The 19,224-nt window shown below is 35.6% G+C and overlaps 4 protein-coding genes across 5 annotated transcripts in view; 3 read left to right on the forward strand and 1 right to left on the reverse strand.

Moving 5' to 3' along the window:
- Window positions 1-3,678, forward strand: part of tesk2 (testis associated actin remodelling kinase 2) — a 34,054-nt gene extending 30,376 nt beyond the window's left edge. For both annotated transcript variants that reach the window (XM_065276388.1, XM_065276387.1), the window contains exon 11: window positions 1,814-3,678. In XM_065276388.1, the coding sequence (XP_065132460.1) occupies window positions 1,814-2,685 (872 nt within the window). In that variant the 3' untranslated portion in view covers window positions 2,686-3,678. The remainder of the gene's footprint in view (window positions 1-1,813) is intronic.
- A 147-nt stretch (window positions 3,679-3,825) lies between these two features.
- On the reverse strand, window positions 3,826-6,794 carry toe1 (target of EGR1, exonuclease). The gene is made up of 7 exons (XM_065276389.2): window positions 6,657-6,794; window positions 6,526-6,566; window positions 6,348-6,444; window positions 6,110-6,268; window positions 5,770-6,029; window positions 4,693-4,855; window positions 3,826-4,583 (listed from the first exon to the last, which is right to left on the reverse strand). The coding sequence occupies exons 1-7, from the start codon at window positions 6,768-6,770 to the stop codon at window positions 3,897-3,899; spliced, it is 1,521 nt and encodes a 506-aa protein (XP_065132461.1). The 5' UTR covers window positions 6,771-6,794; the 3' UTR covers window positions 3,826-3,896.
- Window positions 6,795-7,551: 757 nt separating this feature from the next.
- Window positions 7,552-10,942, forward strand: LOC135766888 (uncharacterized). The gene is made up of 4 exons (XM_065276390.2): window positions 7,552-7,701; window positions 7,812-7,965; window positions 8,392-8,564; window positions 8,663-10,942. The coding sequence occupies exons 1-4, from the start codon at window positions 7,552-7,554 to the stop codon at window positions 9,035-9,037; spliced, it is 852 nt and encodes a 283-aa protein (XP_065132462.1). The 3' UTR covers window positions 9,038-10,942.
- A 71-nt stretch (window positions 10,943-11,013) lies between these two features.
- selenop2 (selenoprotein P2) lies at window positions 11,014-13,883 on the forward strand. The gene is made up of 5 exons (XM_065276391.2): window positions 11,014-11,155; window positions 11,302-11,549; window positions 12,294-12,506; window positions 12,665-12,773; window positions 13,147-13,883. The coding sequence occupies exons 2-5, from the start codon at window positions 11,332-11,334 to the stop codon at window positions 13,393-13,395; spliced, it is 789 nt and encodes a 262-aa protein (XP_065132463.1). The 5' UTR covers window positions 11,014-11,155; window positions 11,302-11,331; the 3' UTR covers window positions 13,396-13,883.
- Window positions 13,884-19,224: the final 5,341 nt, after the last annotated feature.

Genomic DNA, 19,224 nt, shown 5'->3' on the forward strand with positions numbered 1-19,224 from the left:
AACTCCATTGACTTGTATTAGTTGTGCTGTGAGGTACGGTATTACTCCGCGCCGGGAACTTTGTTTCTATTCTTGCAATTGGCAATGGCGGATTAGCGCCACCATCTGGGCTGGAGTGTCTATTATTCAAGCTCTAAGCGGAAGAATGTACGGTGTGAGTCGTTTGGAAAAATAGGTCCACAAGTTTACAACGAATGCTAAAACAGCTGTTGGAAAGCATCTTTTGCAGCGATTTTTGTGTGAGCAAATCAGTAAACACCCCTGACCATTCGGTGAGTTTCAAGTCTTTGTAAACGAAAGTTTAATGCATTTTTGAAAGGATTGTTCCACAGCACCATTAAACCCATTGTAGAGGTGTGAGATGAAACACAAACATCCGAAAATTCTCAGGGCAGCCGCAAATGTCGAAATTTCAGTCAAAAGCATTTTATTTCACCATAAACAATCTGAAAACAGGGCTTTAAGTGTAAAATACCGAACTTGTCCTTTAAATTGGAATTAGAGTACGTCCAAAAATGATGTGTTGTGGACGTGACATTTCTTGAAGTTTTCTTGGCGGTGAAAACTTGAAATATGAATTATCAGAGAATGCATTATTACCAATATATTGTACCATCTGTCTATATTTTCCTAAACCCCTGATGATAGACATCAGAAAAGTATCAGTCTATTTACGTGTTTTCTATTTTAGATAAGGGAAACATGCATGTGTTACGGATGTGACAAAAAAAAATTTGGGGAGACAACATACTTTAGGAATTTTGTGAATTGAAAGGCACAAACCAAAAGCAATAACACCCAACAAATAAAGAAAGTATGGCTCTTTTAAAGAGCATTTATTATTTATTTAATTTAATGTATGCACATTTATGGGAAAGAAAAATGATATAGATGTGACATTTTTCCATTATGGATGTGACCATTTTAAAATTTGCATTTATAGAAAAAACACCACAGTTTTTCAATATTTTACTATGTTCTTACCTCAACTTAGACGAATTAATACAAACCTTTCTTTATTCAATGCGTGCACTTAATCTTGGTACAGCACCTCGTGAATGTGTTAGCATTTAGCCTAGCCCCATTCATTCCTTATTATCCAAACAGGGATGAATTTAGAAGCCACCAAACACTTCCATGTTTTCCCTATTTAAAGACCGTTACATGAGTAGCAGGTAGTAGTATGGTGGCACAAAATAAAACGTGGTGATTTTTTTAAACGGATAAAAAATTAGTGCTGCAAACTAAGTGCTGTTCCGCCATACAATATAGTTCTCATTTTTTATCCGCTTAAAAAATCAACACCTTTTATTTTGTGCCACCATGTAACAGTCTTTAAACAGGGAAACATGGACGTACTTGATGACTTCTAAATTCATCCCTATTTGGATCCTAAGGAATGAATGGGGCTAGGCTAAATGCTAACATATTCACAACGTGCTATACAAAGATTAAGTGCACGCATTGAAAAAAAGTAGGTTTGTATTACTTTGTCTAAGTTGAAGTAAGAACATAGTAAAATATTAAACACTGTGGTGTTTTCCTTTAACTATGAACAATAATTTAATAAAAATGCTTTGATAACATTAACACAGACTTTGCATGGGTATTTTAGCCACCAAATATTGACATCTGAAATATCAGCATGGTAAAAAACTTTGTGTTAAAACTTTACTTTTGGTTAAAAACACTTGCATGGAATTGCCCATGTACAATAAACACTTCAAAAATACTCAACATAATTTAAAAACACACGTTTAGCTTTAAATATGAATAGAAACTTCTGTGATCTCAATTTCTTCTTTTTTTCTAGGTCCAGTTGATAAGGGTATAAAGAGGCTAAATCCTCACGGTTTTCAGGATGATAAGATTCCACCCAAGTCACCGCGTCCACGTCGCAGCATCTGGCTTTCTCGCAGCCAGTCTGACATTTTTGCTCGAAAGTCTGTCCGCAAAGTAAACGTCCAGGACCCTTACTACGACCCAGGACCCAGGGGGTTCGTATATGAGGTACCAAAAGTCAACCCTTTCAATGCTAGAGAGGACTTAAAAGGAGGCAAGATCAAATTTTACGACATGCCCAGCAAGTCTGTCTTCTCGTTCATGTTTGATTTGCACTCGCCCCAAGGCAGTCAGAGTTCATACCAGCCACAACCCAACACGGGAGCAACAGGCATCAACAGCTCCGCCTCCTGGTCAGATCCCTGGCAGCTGCCAGGTCGGCAATGTCGCTCTCTCCCCGTCTCCCCTCATCTGCCTTACTCGGAGGCAATTTTCTCATCACACACCGCACCCAAAAGCGAGGCAGGACAGACCGGCGGTGACAGCGGCTGGGCTAAAAAGTATGCGATAACGGAGATCCCTCCATACAGGCCACGAAGTGAAGGAGATGTAGAGAGTTGGTCATCTCTGGTTCCCACTGATAGCGGAGAGGCTGAGGCCATGGACTGCTCCAGCAGCAGAGGCAGCCCTGCGGATGAGAGGGACAGAATCTTCACCCAGATGCTGAACGGAAACATCGGTGGCCTTGGCGAAGAAATGGAGGCTGAAGACCAGGAAGACGTGTTGATCTCAAATAAAAACTCCCTTACTCTCAGCATGTCTGTGGAACCACACTGTCCGATCGTCCTCACGGCCTGCAAAGCTTCCACTGCGACAGACCGTCTCTCAAGATGTGATATATAAATGGTTAAAGATATTGTTCCTTGTGACTTTAAGGAAATGAGAGCAAGAAACGGGTTTGAAATACCGATCCAGTTCATGTATTAGTAGACACCCATCACACTATGAAAAACACATACAGTGGGAAAGATGGGATGTCGGCTTATACAGGGCACAATACAAGACACCGTCTGTGACTTTTGCTTCCCTTTAAAATTGAATATGGTATCGATTGCACATACCACAAATTTTGTTTTGTTGTCTTTTTTTAAACATGCTTTTGTCCACCAACTGTAAAATATAACCTGCACGTTTAAGCAGCTTTGGCCGATTACTGAATAACACACCTTTAGGAGATAATTGTGGGTGTTTTTTGCACTGCATGGGCGTAGAAAAGTTAACTCTACAAACATTCCAAGTTTTCGTTGCGTTGTATCACATCTCACACTTGCAAAAGCTCATGTGATGTTCAAACCTCCGCTAATGGTTTGTGCCATAGTTATTTCAAAACAAGTCGAATCGTTTTCACTCTTATTATGACCTCTCAGGTCTTTATAAATGTCCATGTCTGTATCTACTTAAAATCGTAATTGCACTTGAAATAAGTTAATGGTTTGAACTTTTTAATCTATTATTTGTCACTACATTTCTATGCAATAAATTTAACCCAAGGCATGATAGTTTTATAGAGAGGATTTATTTTGATATTTATACTGAGAAAGGTTTTACTTTGTCTTACTACGTGTCTGTAAACTGTTTTGTTAATATTGTTTGATAAATAGAGATGTAAATGTGGAGTTGTTTATTGCTAGTTTATACTTAAATACTCAAGTTTTTCAGCTTTTTTTGGTCCTGTTTTCTGAGCGTTCATAGATTTTAGATTTGTAACTGAATCAGAGATGTATATTTCTATCAAAGATGAATCAAAGGACTTATTTTTCCCATTTATATGGCTTTAATTGTTGAAATGTATGTGTGTATAGCTGTTTGTTAAAATAAATTTAAAATGTTCTAATTTTGTGGCTTTTACTATGGCCTATCTTTTATCAGTTTATGGTTTCTTGATGCTACTACTTACCTTTTCATTCGACTGCCTCTTAACTCAGGCTTATTTCCTTAGAATTGCATTTAAAGAAAATCATTAAAACTAGACAGAAACAAAACTTAAATGTAAAAACTTAAATTTTATTAGTCAAAAAATGTGCACAAAGAAAGAAGTCTAGAAAATAAGGTTTCTATGCACTTTGTTCGGTTTTGACAGCAAAGCTTTTTCCCCAGATAGACTCCATTTTGTGCACGTGAGCCTTTGAAGATTTGGAGAAGGTGCTTTTGGCTACGTGTAAAGGAATAGATTTGCCACTGAGGAACAGCTTATTGAGACATTCAGGGACGAGGGCAGCTGAGGTGTTTTCTTCTGTCTTTGCCGTAAGAGTTCTGGCAAAAGCAAAAATATAGCCGGTCATGAAAGCATCAAACCCTGCTCTGTGTGTTCCTCCTTCAACCTTCTTTTCCTTTGTTGTTTCGGGAGCCACAGAAGAGGCTTCTGGTTGAGATTTATCAGTCCCATTTTTGCTGGTTGTTTTTGTAGGCACAGTATCTTCTGCCTCATTACTAACCGTCGTCTTCTGATGTTCTGGCTCACATTTGGGCACTTCCTTATGTTCTGGCTCACATTTGGGCATTGCCTGGTCCTGTAGGTTCACCTCTACCTCCAATTCCATGTTTTCCATGTGCGTCCGCTTGCCCTCTGGGGATTCGCATGTATCTGGTGGTCTGTCTGGTTGCCCTTGAGAATCCTTCTTTTTATCCTTGCGCTTTCTCTTCTTTCTCTTGTCCTGTTTATTCTTCTCATCATTCAGGATTATAAGGTCTGTGTCATGGGACATGGGGCACTGAGAGCCATTAGGACACCATCCATATGACTACAATCAGAACAGAAAAACACAAAAGTTTTGCATAGTGCCAAATATTTGGTTGTTTTGTCTTGGGTTTGTTGCAAGTTTTAAGATAAAAATAACATAAGGAACTTACAGAGAACTGAACACAGAGGTTGAGGGCACCATCGTGACTCTGGTTGTCCACACAAGGCCTGTAGTCTATGTAGCTCTGCATGTTCCCCGTATATTTACAAAACTCCAGGAACACGTGAGTCCCACTCTTACCACCTTCGATGGCTTTGGAATTTTCCAGCTTACTATGGAAGACAAGGATACTTTACAGTTCAGGTACTGAACAGATATGGGTGATTCTTCTTTCTTTGAAATTAGATTTATGAGGTGTCATGAAACATTTGGATAAAAATTAAATGCTATCAAAATAAGAAGCATATAGTTACAAATATCTCTTCATGTACTATTTTGCACATGATTTCAAATGACAATCAAACCAATTTTGTTGTTTTTTCCACATTTAAGGGGACATTTTTCATTACCGCAAAGTGTCCATGACTGGATTTGAGTTCTTTAACATGGAAAATTTATAATTAAAAAATAAAAAGCTTCAGTGCATGTTATACTGTAAACATTTACAGTAAAGAAACATGCGGTTTGTGGTAATCATTGGTAAATGTAGAGACAAGAATAAGGAATATAAATGTGTCCAAGAGCAATTTTCTCATCCTCCGCAAAATTTTTCAATCATTGTTTAAGCCCTCAGGGAACTAACATTTAAAAAAAAATAGTTGGAAGGGAAGGGACATAATTGACTGTGACACTCAAGATGGCTACCAGGTAAGCAGTTATTGTTTTTTCTCTCCAGATAAAAGTTGAAATCTTGTTTGTCATAGTATCTAGTCATCCTTTTAGTTACTGAAACATGCGTTTGTAAATGCATATATTTAATGTAATATCATGTTGCGGTAATTATCATTTTTGGTAATGATAATCTTAAAAATTTAAATAATTCTATAGGAATTATTTTTAAATCCTTTAAAAATAATGGTTACAGCAAGTTCAGACCTTAATCTTATATGTGCAAAAAAATTGGCTTCAAGGTTTTTTTTTAAATTCTGATGCTGGACACCGTCTAAATCTGAATTTCGTGAGAATCACCCATATACGCATTACCTATAACTTCACTTCTGTATAACACATGCATATAGAGACTTACCACTTCTTATAAGCGTATTCCAGGTATGAAGCTGTAAACCGCAGCTCATACTCCGTTGCATACTTTGTGTCGTAGATGCCAGAGGGAAACATTTGGGAGAGATCTGCTGTGAAGGTGCCAAGTCGGTCAGGTAAATGGGCATAGAAGCACTGGTACAAGAAGACCATGTCTATTAACCCATTGTGGACCACCAAAGGCTTGTTTGCCCTAAGAAGCTCTACAAAGAATGATCGCATGTTTACCCCATGGGCATCACCTCCCTGTAAAGGAAACAAGCATGGAAAGGTTGATTAATTAAAGGTTATGATTAATTTACATTAATATGTTCAAATATACTCACTTTATCATTACCCTTATGATAGGGAATGCCTTGAGCATATTGTTTGTTGAAGTCAAATCCATGTTGCACAAGAAACTGCACTGACTGAGGTTCAATGATGTACTCCTCTGTGCAAAGCAAGGTTAGATTGTACACCTGGACCAGGTATGTGCTGTCTGCCTAGAAACAGAACATATGAATGAATAAATGTAATGACAAGTCTGCTAAGAGGTAAAGTATATGCTAAATGCACAATTACTTTATTGTCAAGTTCTTTATAACATGCAATCCCCAAAGAAAGTACAGATCGGGTGCGAGCTGCATGGCATATGGCTTTGTATCTGTCTTCAATGGATCTTTAAAGGGAAGATGAAAACACAGATGAGAAAGGTGTCAGATAACATTGTAGAAAAATCTAAGTCACAATAATTTCTTACTCTGCTAGAAGAGCTTTCCTTGATCCAAGACCACTTAGCTCCTGAAAGAGACCAGCATGCATACATGATAAATGTATTGGTGTATTACAGAGTATTTATTTTTTCATAAACAAAGCTGTGACCGATCTTACCGTATCAATAGCAATGAATGATGATGTTTTCATGGCCAACACCATTGCTGCCCACAACTCCGTGAAATTGTTACCCTGCACATCTACTACTGGGATTATCATTGAAGACGTCATTTAAAAAATAAAAAAAAAACACTGGTTTTGTCAATTATGTTCTGTTTGTATAAATAGACGTCTGATGTATATGTGCCGAAACGATAATTTCGGCAATTTATCAACGATCAAACACTATATTGTATAAGCACATTGTTTGCGGTTTCATTACACAACTGTTTGCTTTGATCTCTTCTCTCAATTTACTAATATTCAATTCTTTATAAATCACGTTTGCGAAATTGTCCTTTCATGCACCATGTGTATCTATTTTCTTTCCGGATAAAGTTTACGTCACGGTCAAAGGTGGACCCCATTTTGGCCGATTGTTTTTTATCTCAAATATAAAACTGAATAAAATACTACTATTATCGTCAAAGTCACGATCTTACTACTGTGAACAACATAAGTATGCTCTAAATGCAGAACTTTTTACAATAATTTTTAAAAAGTGTAAAAATGAACGAATTGTATGCAGGCATATGTAAAGTCAGCGCACAGGTTTCACGTCATCAATTTCGCCCATCGAAGTAACCGGCGCCATTTTGGCTCAAACTAACTCAGCATTTCACTTACTAGTTAAACATATTTGTCTTTATTTGTCGTATCGCTACACTCGGTGCATTAAATAGATCGCATGTAGACCCATTGTTTACGTCCGTTGAAACAACTACAATCTCTTTTTCTGAAGTGGAAAGTTTTTTTATTAGTACACCTGCTAAGTCCTCTGCTAGCAGACCTCTACGTGTCAGTGTTGTTTTGCCCAGATGATAAGTTACATATTTGGCTACTGTGAATAAAAATGGGTGGCTGCTCCGCTCCAAACTGCTCAAACTCGACATCTATAGGAAAGCAGCTCTTTCGTTTTCCGAAAGACCCGATACGCATGAGAAAGTGGCTTGTAAACTGTCGGCGTGATTTTGTACCGACCCCCTGCTCGAGACTGTGCCAGGCAAGTAATCACAAGTATCCTAAACACTATTAAACCAGGATCCGAAAAAAATGTTAAGTCTTCCTGGTATCCTCTTGATCTAACAGTAGTGTTTATTCAATGGTTTGCAGGATCACTTTGAAGAAAGCCAGTTTGAAGAGATCGCTAGATCACCAGCAGGGGGAAGGAAACTCAAACCCAATGCGATACCAACGCTTTTCAATGTGCCCGACCCTCCCTCTCCCGTTACCCCTCAAATGGTGTTACCTGTTAAAAACGAGCCAGGTAAAGAACATTTTACTGAACACATTCTAAGCACACGAATTTGGTATGACTACAAAATTATTTTTACTGCATTATCATATTTGCATTTTATATATATATATATATATATATATATATATAGTGCATTAATTATAGCATATTGCATTTATCTTTAATATTGTGCAGCCATATATTTGTGTTTGGAAGGTTTCTTTTTAGTGAAATAAATGTAATGTCAATGATATTATGACTTAAAAAAAACAGTCCACCCTTAAATTGAAATTATTTCATTATTTGCTCACACTCCTGATTTTCCATATCAACACCAAATGAATGATTTCTTACAAATTGAGGGTGAATAAAAAATGACTGAATTAACATTTTGCATGAACTGTTAATTTTATAGTCACTTTGTTGGCACCTTAATATATCATTTTATTTATTTAGTGGAGAAGGACTTGAACATGGGAGACCATGGTTATGCCCGCCGACAGCCCCTTGTGGATTCAGAGGAGGATGGAGCTCAGAGGTCAGAGGAGGAGAGACCCTGCTCTCTCTGTCAGCATTACAAAACCAAACTGGAACAGCAACAGCAACACACAGTCCGACTACAGAGAGAGGTGATTTTATCTTTAACTATGAATCATGTTCTTTGTCCATTCATAGATACGTAGGATTTGTTCCAGTGTGTTTTATTTTTTGTTTGTTTTTCATACAGGCAGAGGAGATGAAAAAGCGTCTTTACAAGCTGAGCAAAATTGAAAAAGGACTGCAGGTGTTTCTGTATGAGGATCAGATACGCGCCCTAACATTAGCCAAGCGTTCTCGAAGGGCGGTGTGGTCACATGATACTTTACTGACAGCCCGAAAAATTCGCTGCGCAGTGGGAGTTAAAGGTTATGAATACCTAAGGGAACTGGGCTATCCCCTGCCTTCATACAGGACGCTGTGTAATCGCCTGGAGCCCAAAATGATGGTGACCACAAGCATGCAGGATGAACTAGCAGAGCTTGGCCTAGGCATCATAACCGCTTGTGACAGTCCAGAAGGCAACACAACGAGTGATGAAGGACTCATTGGAATTATGACATAAGACACTTTCTGTGTAAGAATTTGCACTGATGCTTGAACTGACTGTTAAATACGCCAAAGGCCATGCTGTATAGTCAAAATCACAGAGGACATTACTGTAAACCGGATTAATTTATTTTGGGTTATTACATTTTAAAACCGTTTGTATAAATTCTGCACAGTTTGAAGTTGGTTCACTATTTTCTGAGTTACTGTTTCATGTTTTCAAGAAAAGGACTATTTCGGTCTTGCTAGAAAATTCTTGATATTATATATGTAATATTTTAGCTGCCGTCAAAATCCTTTTAGTCAATACATGGTGTGGAAACAAAGTTATCATTCCAAATATAAGACTTTTGCAACTGGCTAAGAGATATTAAAGAAACATGGCCATGCCTATATTAGAGGGTGTTGTTGGCAAATGGTAATGTTAAAATTGGCATGACTACTTTGAAGTCACTATTTAAAGGGTAATTCTGTATCTGGTATTTTGTGTAAGACTTTTAACAGTTTCACATCTTATTTATAGAGCCACATGACAAATGCAGCTGGCACTGAGGGTATATTTCTGAATAGTTAAACTCTTTTAGGAAACCAGAACTTCTGGCTACATCTTTTTCTTAAACTAGAATTTTCACACCTGTCTGAACAGTTTTTTTTTTTTTTTCATTTATCAGATTATTATTTCCAGAAAAATGTTTGCTTTCGCAACTGTTTCTTAAAAATTGTTAAGGTGGTGCTCCCTCTAAAGATCTAAATCGTAATCTTCATTACTAAGTTTGTACAAAAAAAAAAACGTATCAATTAGGTTTTTGGAGGAGCAACTATAATTAAAATATAGTTTCTATGAATTTAAAAAGGAATAAAAATACTTTGGAAGCATTGTCAACAATCCCTTGTGTGGTTTGATTTTTTTTTTTTTTTTACTGTACTAAAGGTTGTTGCTCCATGGATCAGTTTCTGTACTTTGGCCCAATCATTTCACCAGTGAACCAATGTTGTTTGCAAACAACAAAAAAATCAATTGCCCTGTCCGTGTTATTGTGCAAGATCAAATTTTGTAAATTAGCTTGAACTTTTTTGGACCCCTTATTAACATGGGTTGTTAGGAAATTTGTATAGGCAGGTTTTTTATTGACATCAAAAATATACTTGCCATTTTTTTTTCAGTATGAGAACTGTACAGAATAAAATCTAAATTTATTTGAACATCTTAAAGGAATAGTTTACCTAAAAATGAAAATTCTGTCATTTACTCACTCTCATGTTGTTATAAAACTGTATACATTTCTGAAGGAAGATATTTTGAGGAATGTTTGAAACCAAACCTTACTAAGCCCCATTCACTTCCATAGTATTATTTTTCCTATCGGTTTTTGGTTACGAACATTTCTCAAAATATCTTCCTTTGTGTTCATCAAAACAAATTTATATAGGTTTGTAAGAACATGCGAGTGAGAAAATGATGACAGAATTTAATCTGACTCCCTTTAATCTGAACAGAAAAGCAAGTTATGAAGACATACTTGATTTCCACATGATGCGATCAACAAATGTTTAGCTCAAGCAAACAGTAGCACTTGGAGAGAAAAACAATCCAAATAAAAGTTTGTTACTCATAAACCAGCTATAGTTTTGCCTTCACTTAAATCTTCCCCAAATGTCAACTAAAATTTTATTTTTAGGATGCCAAAACATTTGTTTATGAGCTGTTCATCTGGTAAAATATTTTTTAGAGAATTCAGAACAAGCAAAATCTCCTTTATAAATATTTTGATTATATGGATAAAACTGTGTGTTATATATAACTGCATATTGCCTTAACTATTGCTATCATCTGATTTCATGTGTTTTAATCAATAAATGTTTAATATTCTTCGCCCATGCCATAATATTGTCCTACACTGAAGATGCTACTTAATTTTTCTGTAGTGTGTCATACTTATCTTTGAATCACTCACATACGCGAAAGAACTCTCTGACAACTTTCTAGTATGTGCAAGCACAATCTCTTACTGGGTTGTTTTGTTTGTTGAGGGGGAGGGGACTTCTCCAAAACGAGACCTTAAAAAGTGTGGACCAAATAACTTCCCCTTATTTCTTTATTTTATCCAGGGGAAGCCAAGGAACATCAGTTAAGGTTTGTGTGCGTTTTTTTCTTTTTCTCTTTCATTTATTATATATTAAATATTTAAATAAATTAACATGCTGACATCAAAATAATTGATTCTGGGACATATACATTTGTAGGTTACGCAATGATGAGCTTATTTTTTTATTTTTTAGTTTTGAAGTGGGTGAAGTTAAGCAAGCAAAATGCAGGCTCTCTGGCCTCTGTGGTTGTCTGCTTCTTTATGTCTGCTGGATGCTTCACCACTTTTCGTGGAGAAAGAAAACACAAGCTCCAGGATCTGTAAACCTGCCCCTCATTGGGAGATCAGTAACCAAGCTCCGATGAAACTGCTTCTGGGAAATGTAGTCGTTGTGGTTCTTCTTAAAGCAACCTGACACTTCTGTCTCACGCAGGCCGCCAGGTCAGAGCTAGATCTGTCTGTGTCTACTGTATTTTTGTAAAGAAATTCATAGTTTTTGACGTAAAAAAAACTGGCAGCTGTGGTTGGCAGAAATCCTCAGTAAAAAATACAAAACACGTCAACAACTTTGCAGTTAAAAACTGTAATAAAATATGGTGGCATTTTCTTTTTTATTGCAGCAAAGTTTTGTATATTTCCCGATTTGTTACTGCATTTTTATATGGCAAAGTTTTGAGAATTGTGGGAATTGTCCTTTTACTTTTTTCACCATTTTTTATAGTGACTTATTTTTAACTTATTTTAAAAACATAATTAAAAAAATAATTACAGTTAAAGCACATTTTTAATCCCGTTGAATATTATAGAGATTTTCACTATAAAAAAAATCGTAATTCACACCAATTACTTTAAAAAACATACATTTAACTTTATTTTACTGTAAAATTGTATTGTTAAATATATTACAGTTTTTAACTGTATAAATATATATATATATATATATATATATATATATATATATATATATATATATATATATATATATATATATATTAAGAGTAAACTAACCAATTAATGCATTACCGTTGCATTTTTACATTTTATTTTTCCATTAAAATTACAAAAAATTTTACAGTGCTTGTTGTAGAAGTGGCCAAGTATTTCATTTTCTGTGCAAAATTTTTACAGCTACAATCTATATTTGAAGTTGATCAACTCAACATACTTGTTTTCCTTTTTTTTAAGGGTTGGACAACTGCGTGACAAGTTGGCCCGTGGCAATCTGACTGACATTGCGTTTCTGATTGTCAATGAGCAGGACGCAATGTCCAGAGCCATGTACTGGGAACTTAAGAGAAGGGTGGCCAAGGGTATCCCTGTATATCAGCAGGGCCCACTGCAAAAAGATGTCTGGGAGATCTTAGAGGGAGACAAAGATGATTTTTTGGTGTATGATAGGTATGAACAAAAGACACATATAACCTCTGTATACACACTATATGACCAGTTTGACTAGTTGGGGTAACATGACTCATTTAAATTTTTATTTAAATTGTTATGAAGAAAAATAAGGTCTACTATTTATGGACCTTGCTTTGTATTTCTCTTCTCTACAGATGTGGATTTTTGACCTTCCATATTGTACTGCCATACAGCTTTCTTCACTACCCTTATGTAGAAGCTGCCATCAGAGCCACATATCACAAAGACATATGCAACTGTTCAGTGAGTGCATTATATGCGGAAATATTTAGTGACTATAAAACTTGAGTGTTTGTACAGCACTGATTTGAATAAGAAAATTATTATTTTTCCTAAACAACAACAGCTGTACTGTTAAATGTTTAATAAAAATGTTGGGCATGCTGAAATAAAACTTGGTAGAAAAGGTGCATGATTTATTTGATAAGAAACCAATTAATTATTTTTTTCTGATGCCACTTTTTAATATTTTGCATCTAATTTTATGTAATTCATACACTTTAAGGTGGCCTCAATATACAAATGCTATTTGGGGTTACTGTATATAACAGTCTCTGATTTTCTGTCATATTAACCAAATATTTACAAATGTTCATTACTCTGTATTCTGTTTTAGTTGAGTGCTAATTCAACTATGTCAGCAGAAAACAACCATAGCACTACGTCCACAGGAGACAATAGTCGGCATGTTGAACTTACAGAGCCTGCTGTTGAACAACCAACATCTAATCTTCATCCTCACCAGCATGAGCATCATCATCATCATCATCATCCACACAATAACACTCATGAAAGAATAAGTAAACCAAAGGAACCAACAGAGCATTCTCATAAAAAACATAGCTTGTATAACACACAGCGTTAGGGCCTATACAATAGTACAGAATTTCTGACTATGTGAATATGCTGATAGGGGGTTTTTGTGGATTTATTAAATCATTTCTATAGTTATTTTTTTAAATATGAAAATATGTTTTTTTTTATAACAGAGCTGATCTTGAATCTTTGGATTTAACTTAAATGTGGGAATTCTGATGGTTGTGGGTTTTGAAATCAAGTATATCAAGTGTTTTTCCTCAATGCTTTTAATGAAGTGTGCACTTTAAACCTGGATCAGGGGTCTGCATACAGATGCTGAGCAGAGGGGTCAGCTATACACTATACAGTACATATCAGTATTCCCTCATGTTTGGATATCTAAACTCTTTGTGTCTGTTGAAACAAAGAGCTTTATTAATATTGTCATTTTACAACAGCTTATTTGTTAATGTCTGAAATATTAACTAAGGGAGTGTCACAATTGTTCACAACCCAGTTCCAAAATAAATTCACATCAGCATATGACATACAACATCTACTGAGTAATGTCCTTTTTAAAATAAGATTCCATCACCATGTGGAATGTTCTTGTTTGGACCTCGTGGTCATTTTGTGATACAAAAGCTGAATACATTTCCTTCTACACATTTATAGTGACAAAATATAAACACTATTACAAAACTGTTACACATCTGCTGAAAATAGTTGGGGATTTGGGTAATCTGCTTTAGAGAAAGGAGGTGTAAACTGCTTAAGTTATCAGTGACCCATTATGGCCCATTGCGCTCAGATTCACATTCAAATAGCTTTATTGGCACGGTAAAAGGGTTTTTTGGAAAGAAACAGTATGCATATTTATTATAAACAAATACATGTTAAAATAAAGGTTTGAAGAAATGTTAAAAAAAATAAAAATACAGAATTTGTCAATTTTAGTTTAAAGGTACTTCATTGGCATGTTTGTTTGCACTTACAATATTGCCAAAACATTACATTAAACAAGAAAATAACACAATAACAAACAATAGGTTGGAAATTAAAATGCGAGACAAAATATAAAATAAAATATATAAAAATGAATAAAATATGTTAAAAAACTAAAACATCTATCTCTCTCGCTCTGTCCCTCTCTCTCTCCCTCTCTCTTTCTCTCTCTCTTTCGAAACATAAATAGCTCTCATAATTGGCATTGTTTCATTATTACACAGTTACGCCCCGTAACGAGTTGTAGCACTGTTCCCCGATAGATGGCGCTATTTCAACACTCTTCAAGAGCATAGCAAGCGCAATGGTAATTCGTTTAATTTCCTATATATTTTACGCGAATTCAAGTATTTCATAAATTGTTTTTGTTGGTTTGTTTGTCTGTGCGTGTGTGTTCATTTGTTTTTAAAGTAGGTTATGTCTATAAATGAATGAGGACCTATGTTGATGTGCATTGCTGTGTATCAGGTGTCCGTATCGCCATCAGCAAGGTAAAGAGTACTGGACCAAGGTCCAAGGGATTTTAGAGAACGGAGGTATTTCACAAACTTTCATATCTTTTCAATGTACTGTTTCAATATTTCATGAAATATTTATACAAGCTACAGTATATTTAACTTAAGGAAATAGTTTCGTTTTTCACATTTAAATCAACACATATTTGACTAATTGGTACTTATAAAATGCTTAGACTTATTATCTACTTTAACAAGTACACTAAGGGGCGGTTTCCCGGACAGGGATTAGACTAGTCCTAGACTAAAATAAATGTAAGAGCTGTCCAAACTGAAAACAACTTGCACTGACATATCTTAAAATACATCAGTGCCCTTTGTTTTGCCTCAAAATGTACACAAGTAATGTTTTTAGTAAAGGCATGTTTGTTAAAACTAGTTATATTCCCTAATTAAACTAAGGCCTAGTCCTGGTTTGAGATAATCTCTGTCCGGGAAACCACCCCTAAGAGTTTAAGAGACTAATGAAAGACTTCATGTATTCACAGATAAGACGACAGCTTGATGGTTATTGGTTTATTCTCCTATACTTGTCAGTTTTATCTTCCTATGTTACCTTTTCATCATCTGGTTTAGTCCCAAGAAATATTATGAAAAAAAGAAACATTATGATGATGAAGACATATTCAGTACTGTTTTTAGATCACCAATCAAACTGTAAAGTAGGCTACTTGACTCTGACCATGTTAATTTTTTACTCATGTTAATTTGACTGCTTTCGTTAAGACAAATGAGGTACTTTATTGATAATTCTTAACCCTTGCTCTTCAGGATCATCAGCTTTTATACAAACATCAGCTTAGGTGCCATAGCTTATAATAGCAAAAGGGCAACACACCAAATACTAAGAAATACTGAAATGTATTTTGTATCGTCTGTTTAATGTATCACTCTGAATGATCACAGTTATGCTGAATATATGATATGTAATACAAACATTTATAAAATATAATTATTTTCATTCTGGACCAAACTGTTTATGAATAAAGCAGAGTAAGTTTTGGTATTTGGGTGTTTTAAAACTAACAAAATACATTATGCAATTATTCAGAGAGATTTATGTTTGTATCACTGTATTTAAGGATTAATATTGTTGCAGTTGCATTCTCACACCACTACGTGGTGTCTTGCTTTATAAATGGATAGTCTTGATGTAAGGCAATTGAATTGCACAGCCTATCATGGATACAATTTGATATTTTAAATTTGTTTGCATTAAGACTGTATACGCTATTGTGTAACCTGCCTATTCTCACCCCCAGCATTCTTTATTGGCCACATTAACACATTTGATCATGTGGCGATGTATATGTACTACGCTCTGGCTGCATTAGGACCCCAAATGCAGAAATACTTGCGGTGGAAATGCTATCTCACTTTTCTCCAGTTGGTAAGTCTTATGTATTGTGCAAATCAGGGCTCTTCAACCTTCAGTCGAGGACCTCTTGATGAATAGAGACCTGAAATCAAATAGGTAGCCTAACCCTTCACAATTAGGTCTTATTCATTAGGGTTAATTGATTACTGGATTAGTTGACATGAGCTGACAGTCACACATTTACAATAACAATCAGTCTTGGTTAATATTAGTTCATAGAACTAATATTTTGTTTGTTGTTTTTTCTTACTTAGATTAGCAAATGTTTATTGTTCATTTATGTATAGTAAATGGAACCTATACATTGTATAAAATAAAGTGTTGTATGGTAAGCCTTCCTTGTAATGTTTTGTCTAATATCATTTATTGTGTACACTTCAAAACCACTAAAACAATCATTAATCTAAAAATCAATAAACAGTCCTTTTGATAATGGAGGGACACTAAAACATTGAACTGATTCACACAAAAATCAGTCACTTTGTTCATTATTTATCTGATATAGAACTTGCTGTATTTGTCTCCTCAGCTGCAGTTCTTTATTGTGACTGTGATTAACTTATTGCTGACTGACTTTCCCGACTCCTACTCCCTCAGACTTATCACTTTGTTAGTCTGAACTTTTATTATCAAAGCTATGTCACCAAGAAGACAGAGAGAACATGATAACTGTGGACATGGTACATACACAAATATACAAAATATAGATTTTTTTAAATGTGGTGGTCCCAAGGATTGTTTATCATTCTTCTTTTTTTATCTCTGGACCATTTGTCTGTATATTCTCCCCTTCTCTTAACAAACGAATGTTCATACAATCTCCCCTCCCCCATTGGTCATTAGGGATTGAGACCCTGCAATGCTCTAGTGATCTGGCCAAATTGAAATAAACCCGAGTCCACCTTCTGCTCCCCACTCACTTATTTATCTAATCTCCCAGTGTGACACTTCATTTGTTTTACCACTCATTGGATCAGGTCAACCAATCACAGCGCAGCTGGGGGAGGGTCTTATTTAGGGCTCTGCCTTTAGTACAGCTGTCCTCTATTTAATACATGTTAGCTTGAACAAAAAACAGTTTTTATTTATTTATTCGTTGTTTAACCATCTTTTTACTTTGTATTTGATAAATACAAATGGTTAACAAAGGTATTTTTAAGTAGTTGGGTGTTTGTGATATAAAATAAACGCATAATGTGGACACTAAGTAATTATTTGGGTGAATATGAATGACATTTGCTTAACTAACACTGTACATTTTTTTTACAGTTGCAGGTCTCTCTCTCTGTCTTTCTGTCTTTCTGTCTCTCTGTCTCTCTCTCTCTCTCTCTCTCTGTCTCTTGCTCCTGCTCTCCCTCTCTGTGTGTGATGTGATTTAACGTGCACCTATTTCATTGCTAAGAACAACGTTATTTTGTGTATTTGGTATAATCCAATGTGTTTGTGTGGTTTATGGTTCAAAAACACATTATTTTCCATATATTTTTGTAGCTCCAGACTTCTCTCTCTTCCTGAAATGCACTGATTTGGTACAAAACTCATTGATTTGAAAAGTGCTGTATCCCTGATTGGTCAGCTAATGTGTAAGTTTTGATTGGCCTGAATAGCTCTGACATCAGCAGGAAATGTGACGCTCCTTACCATGTTTGAAAGATTCGGTCACAATGCAACTCTAACTGGAGATAACTTACAGGCTGTGAGTACGATGCGGGAGGAATTATGATAATGTCGGTCTTGTCTACATCACCAATCTAAGGAAACTGTTGCCTACATCTGTGTGTTTGTTATAAATTTACATTGGAGACAATAACTCGCGTCATTGTTTACTTTGGGGTTTGTACCTTTTGCATATCATTAACATTTACTAATACACACTTACACACCAAAGGAAATGTAAAATTGTAAATTGGACCATAGGTGTCCTTTTAATCTGGCAGTACCTATGTGACGGTACATTAAAACATCTTAAGAAATATCACAGCTGGGTGCATTACTTTTTGCAGTCCCCTTGAAACACTTGTCATCTGCAGCACATTTCTGTATTTGATTGTGTTTTGACTATTTACAGGACGCTTCTGTATTTGGTTATGTTGTTAGTATTTGCAGAGCATGTGTTGTCGTTTTTAAGAAGCTGTTTTTATTTGCTTGTGTTTTTTCTATTTGCAGTGCATTGGCCTCTCTCAGCCATCACTATTGAAATTAAATAGTATTTTTTTTGCGATTAAAACACAGTTGATTATTGAGCAACTTTAGTTGTTTTAACACTGAGAATGGGCAGTGTAGCTCAACGGTTTCTTCAGAAAAATTGGTCCGGCCAGCTCTGTGCTGAATTGAATAGCAGTTGTACTCCAAAAATACATCGCAAGCACTCTGTCACTTTAGTGACATCTGTCAAAACAGTGAAAATGTGCTTTCAATGCAGGAGAAGGTAATGGTTTGGAATTGCAGACAATTTTGCACTGGTGTATTCTAGACTCCTGCATTAAATTAGGCAACATTATAGGCACTTAAAACTGAAGTGCTCTTCCAAATTACATCTTAAATGTAATGCAGTTTTAATATTTGTACTATTGATAGCCTCTCAAAAATAGCTTCTCTTTTGAGTAATATATTTCCTGAATACACAGAACAGGCTTTGGATTTGTGCCTCGAGTCTCTGTTTTAATGCGGTCTAAGAATTGATTGCACTCATACGAATGCCTGAATGCTCTTTGCTGTCTCAGTAAAAGCAGCACAAAATCCTTTCCAACATGCCACTCATTTGACAGAATATCCCCAGGTTACATTTCACATGATGTGATGTATATTTCCCACAATGAAACGTTATAAAAATGGACGCTTTGCATTCCATAGTCCATTACAGTAAAAAGACAAGAGTTTTTCTGCGCTCACTAAATGTCATTTTTCGTTGTGAGATGTCAGATGAAGGCCATCGTTCAATGTTGCTGTCACTGTAAGTTGCAATTGGTCTTTTCTCTGCCCATTTTATGTGGTGGTT

Source organism: Paramisgurnus dabryanus, chromosome 6 (assembly GCF_030506205.2).
Source record: "Paramisgurnus dabryanus chromosome 6, PD_genome_1.1, whole genome shotgun sequence".
NCBI classification, from domain to species: domain Eukaryota; kingdom Metazoa; phylum Chordata; class Actinopteri; order Cypriniformes; family Cobitidae; genus Paramisgurnus; species Paramisgurnus dabryanus.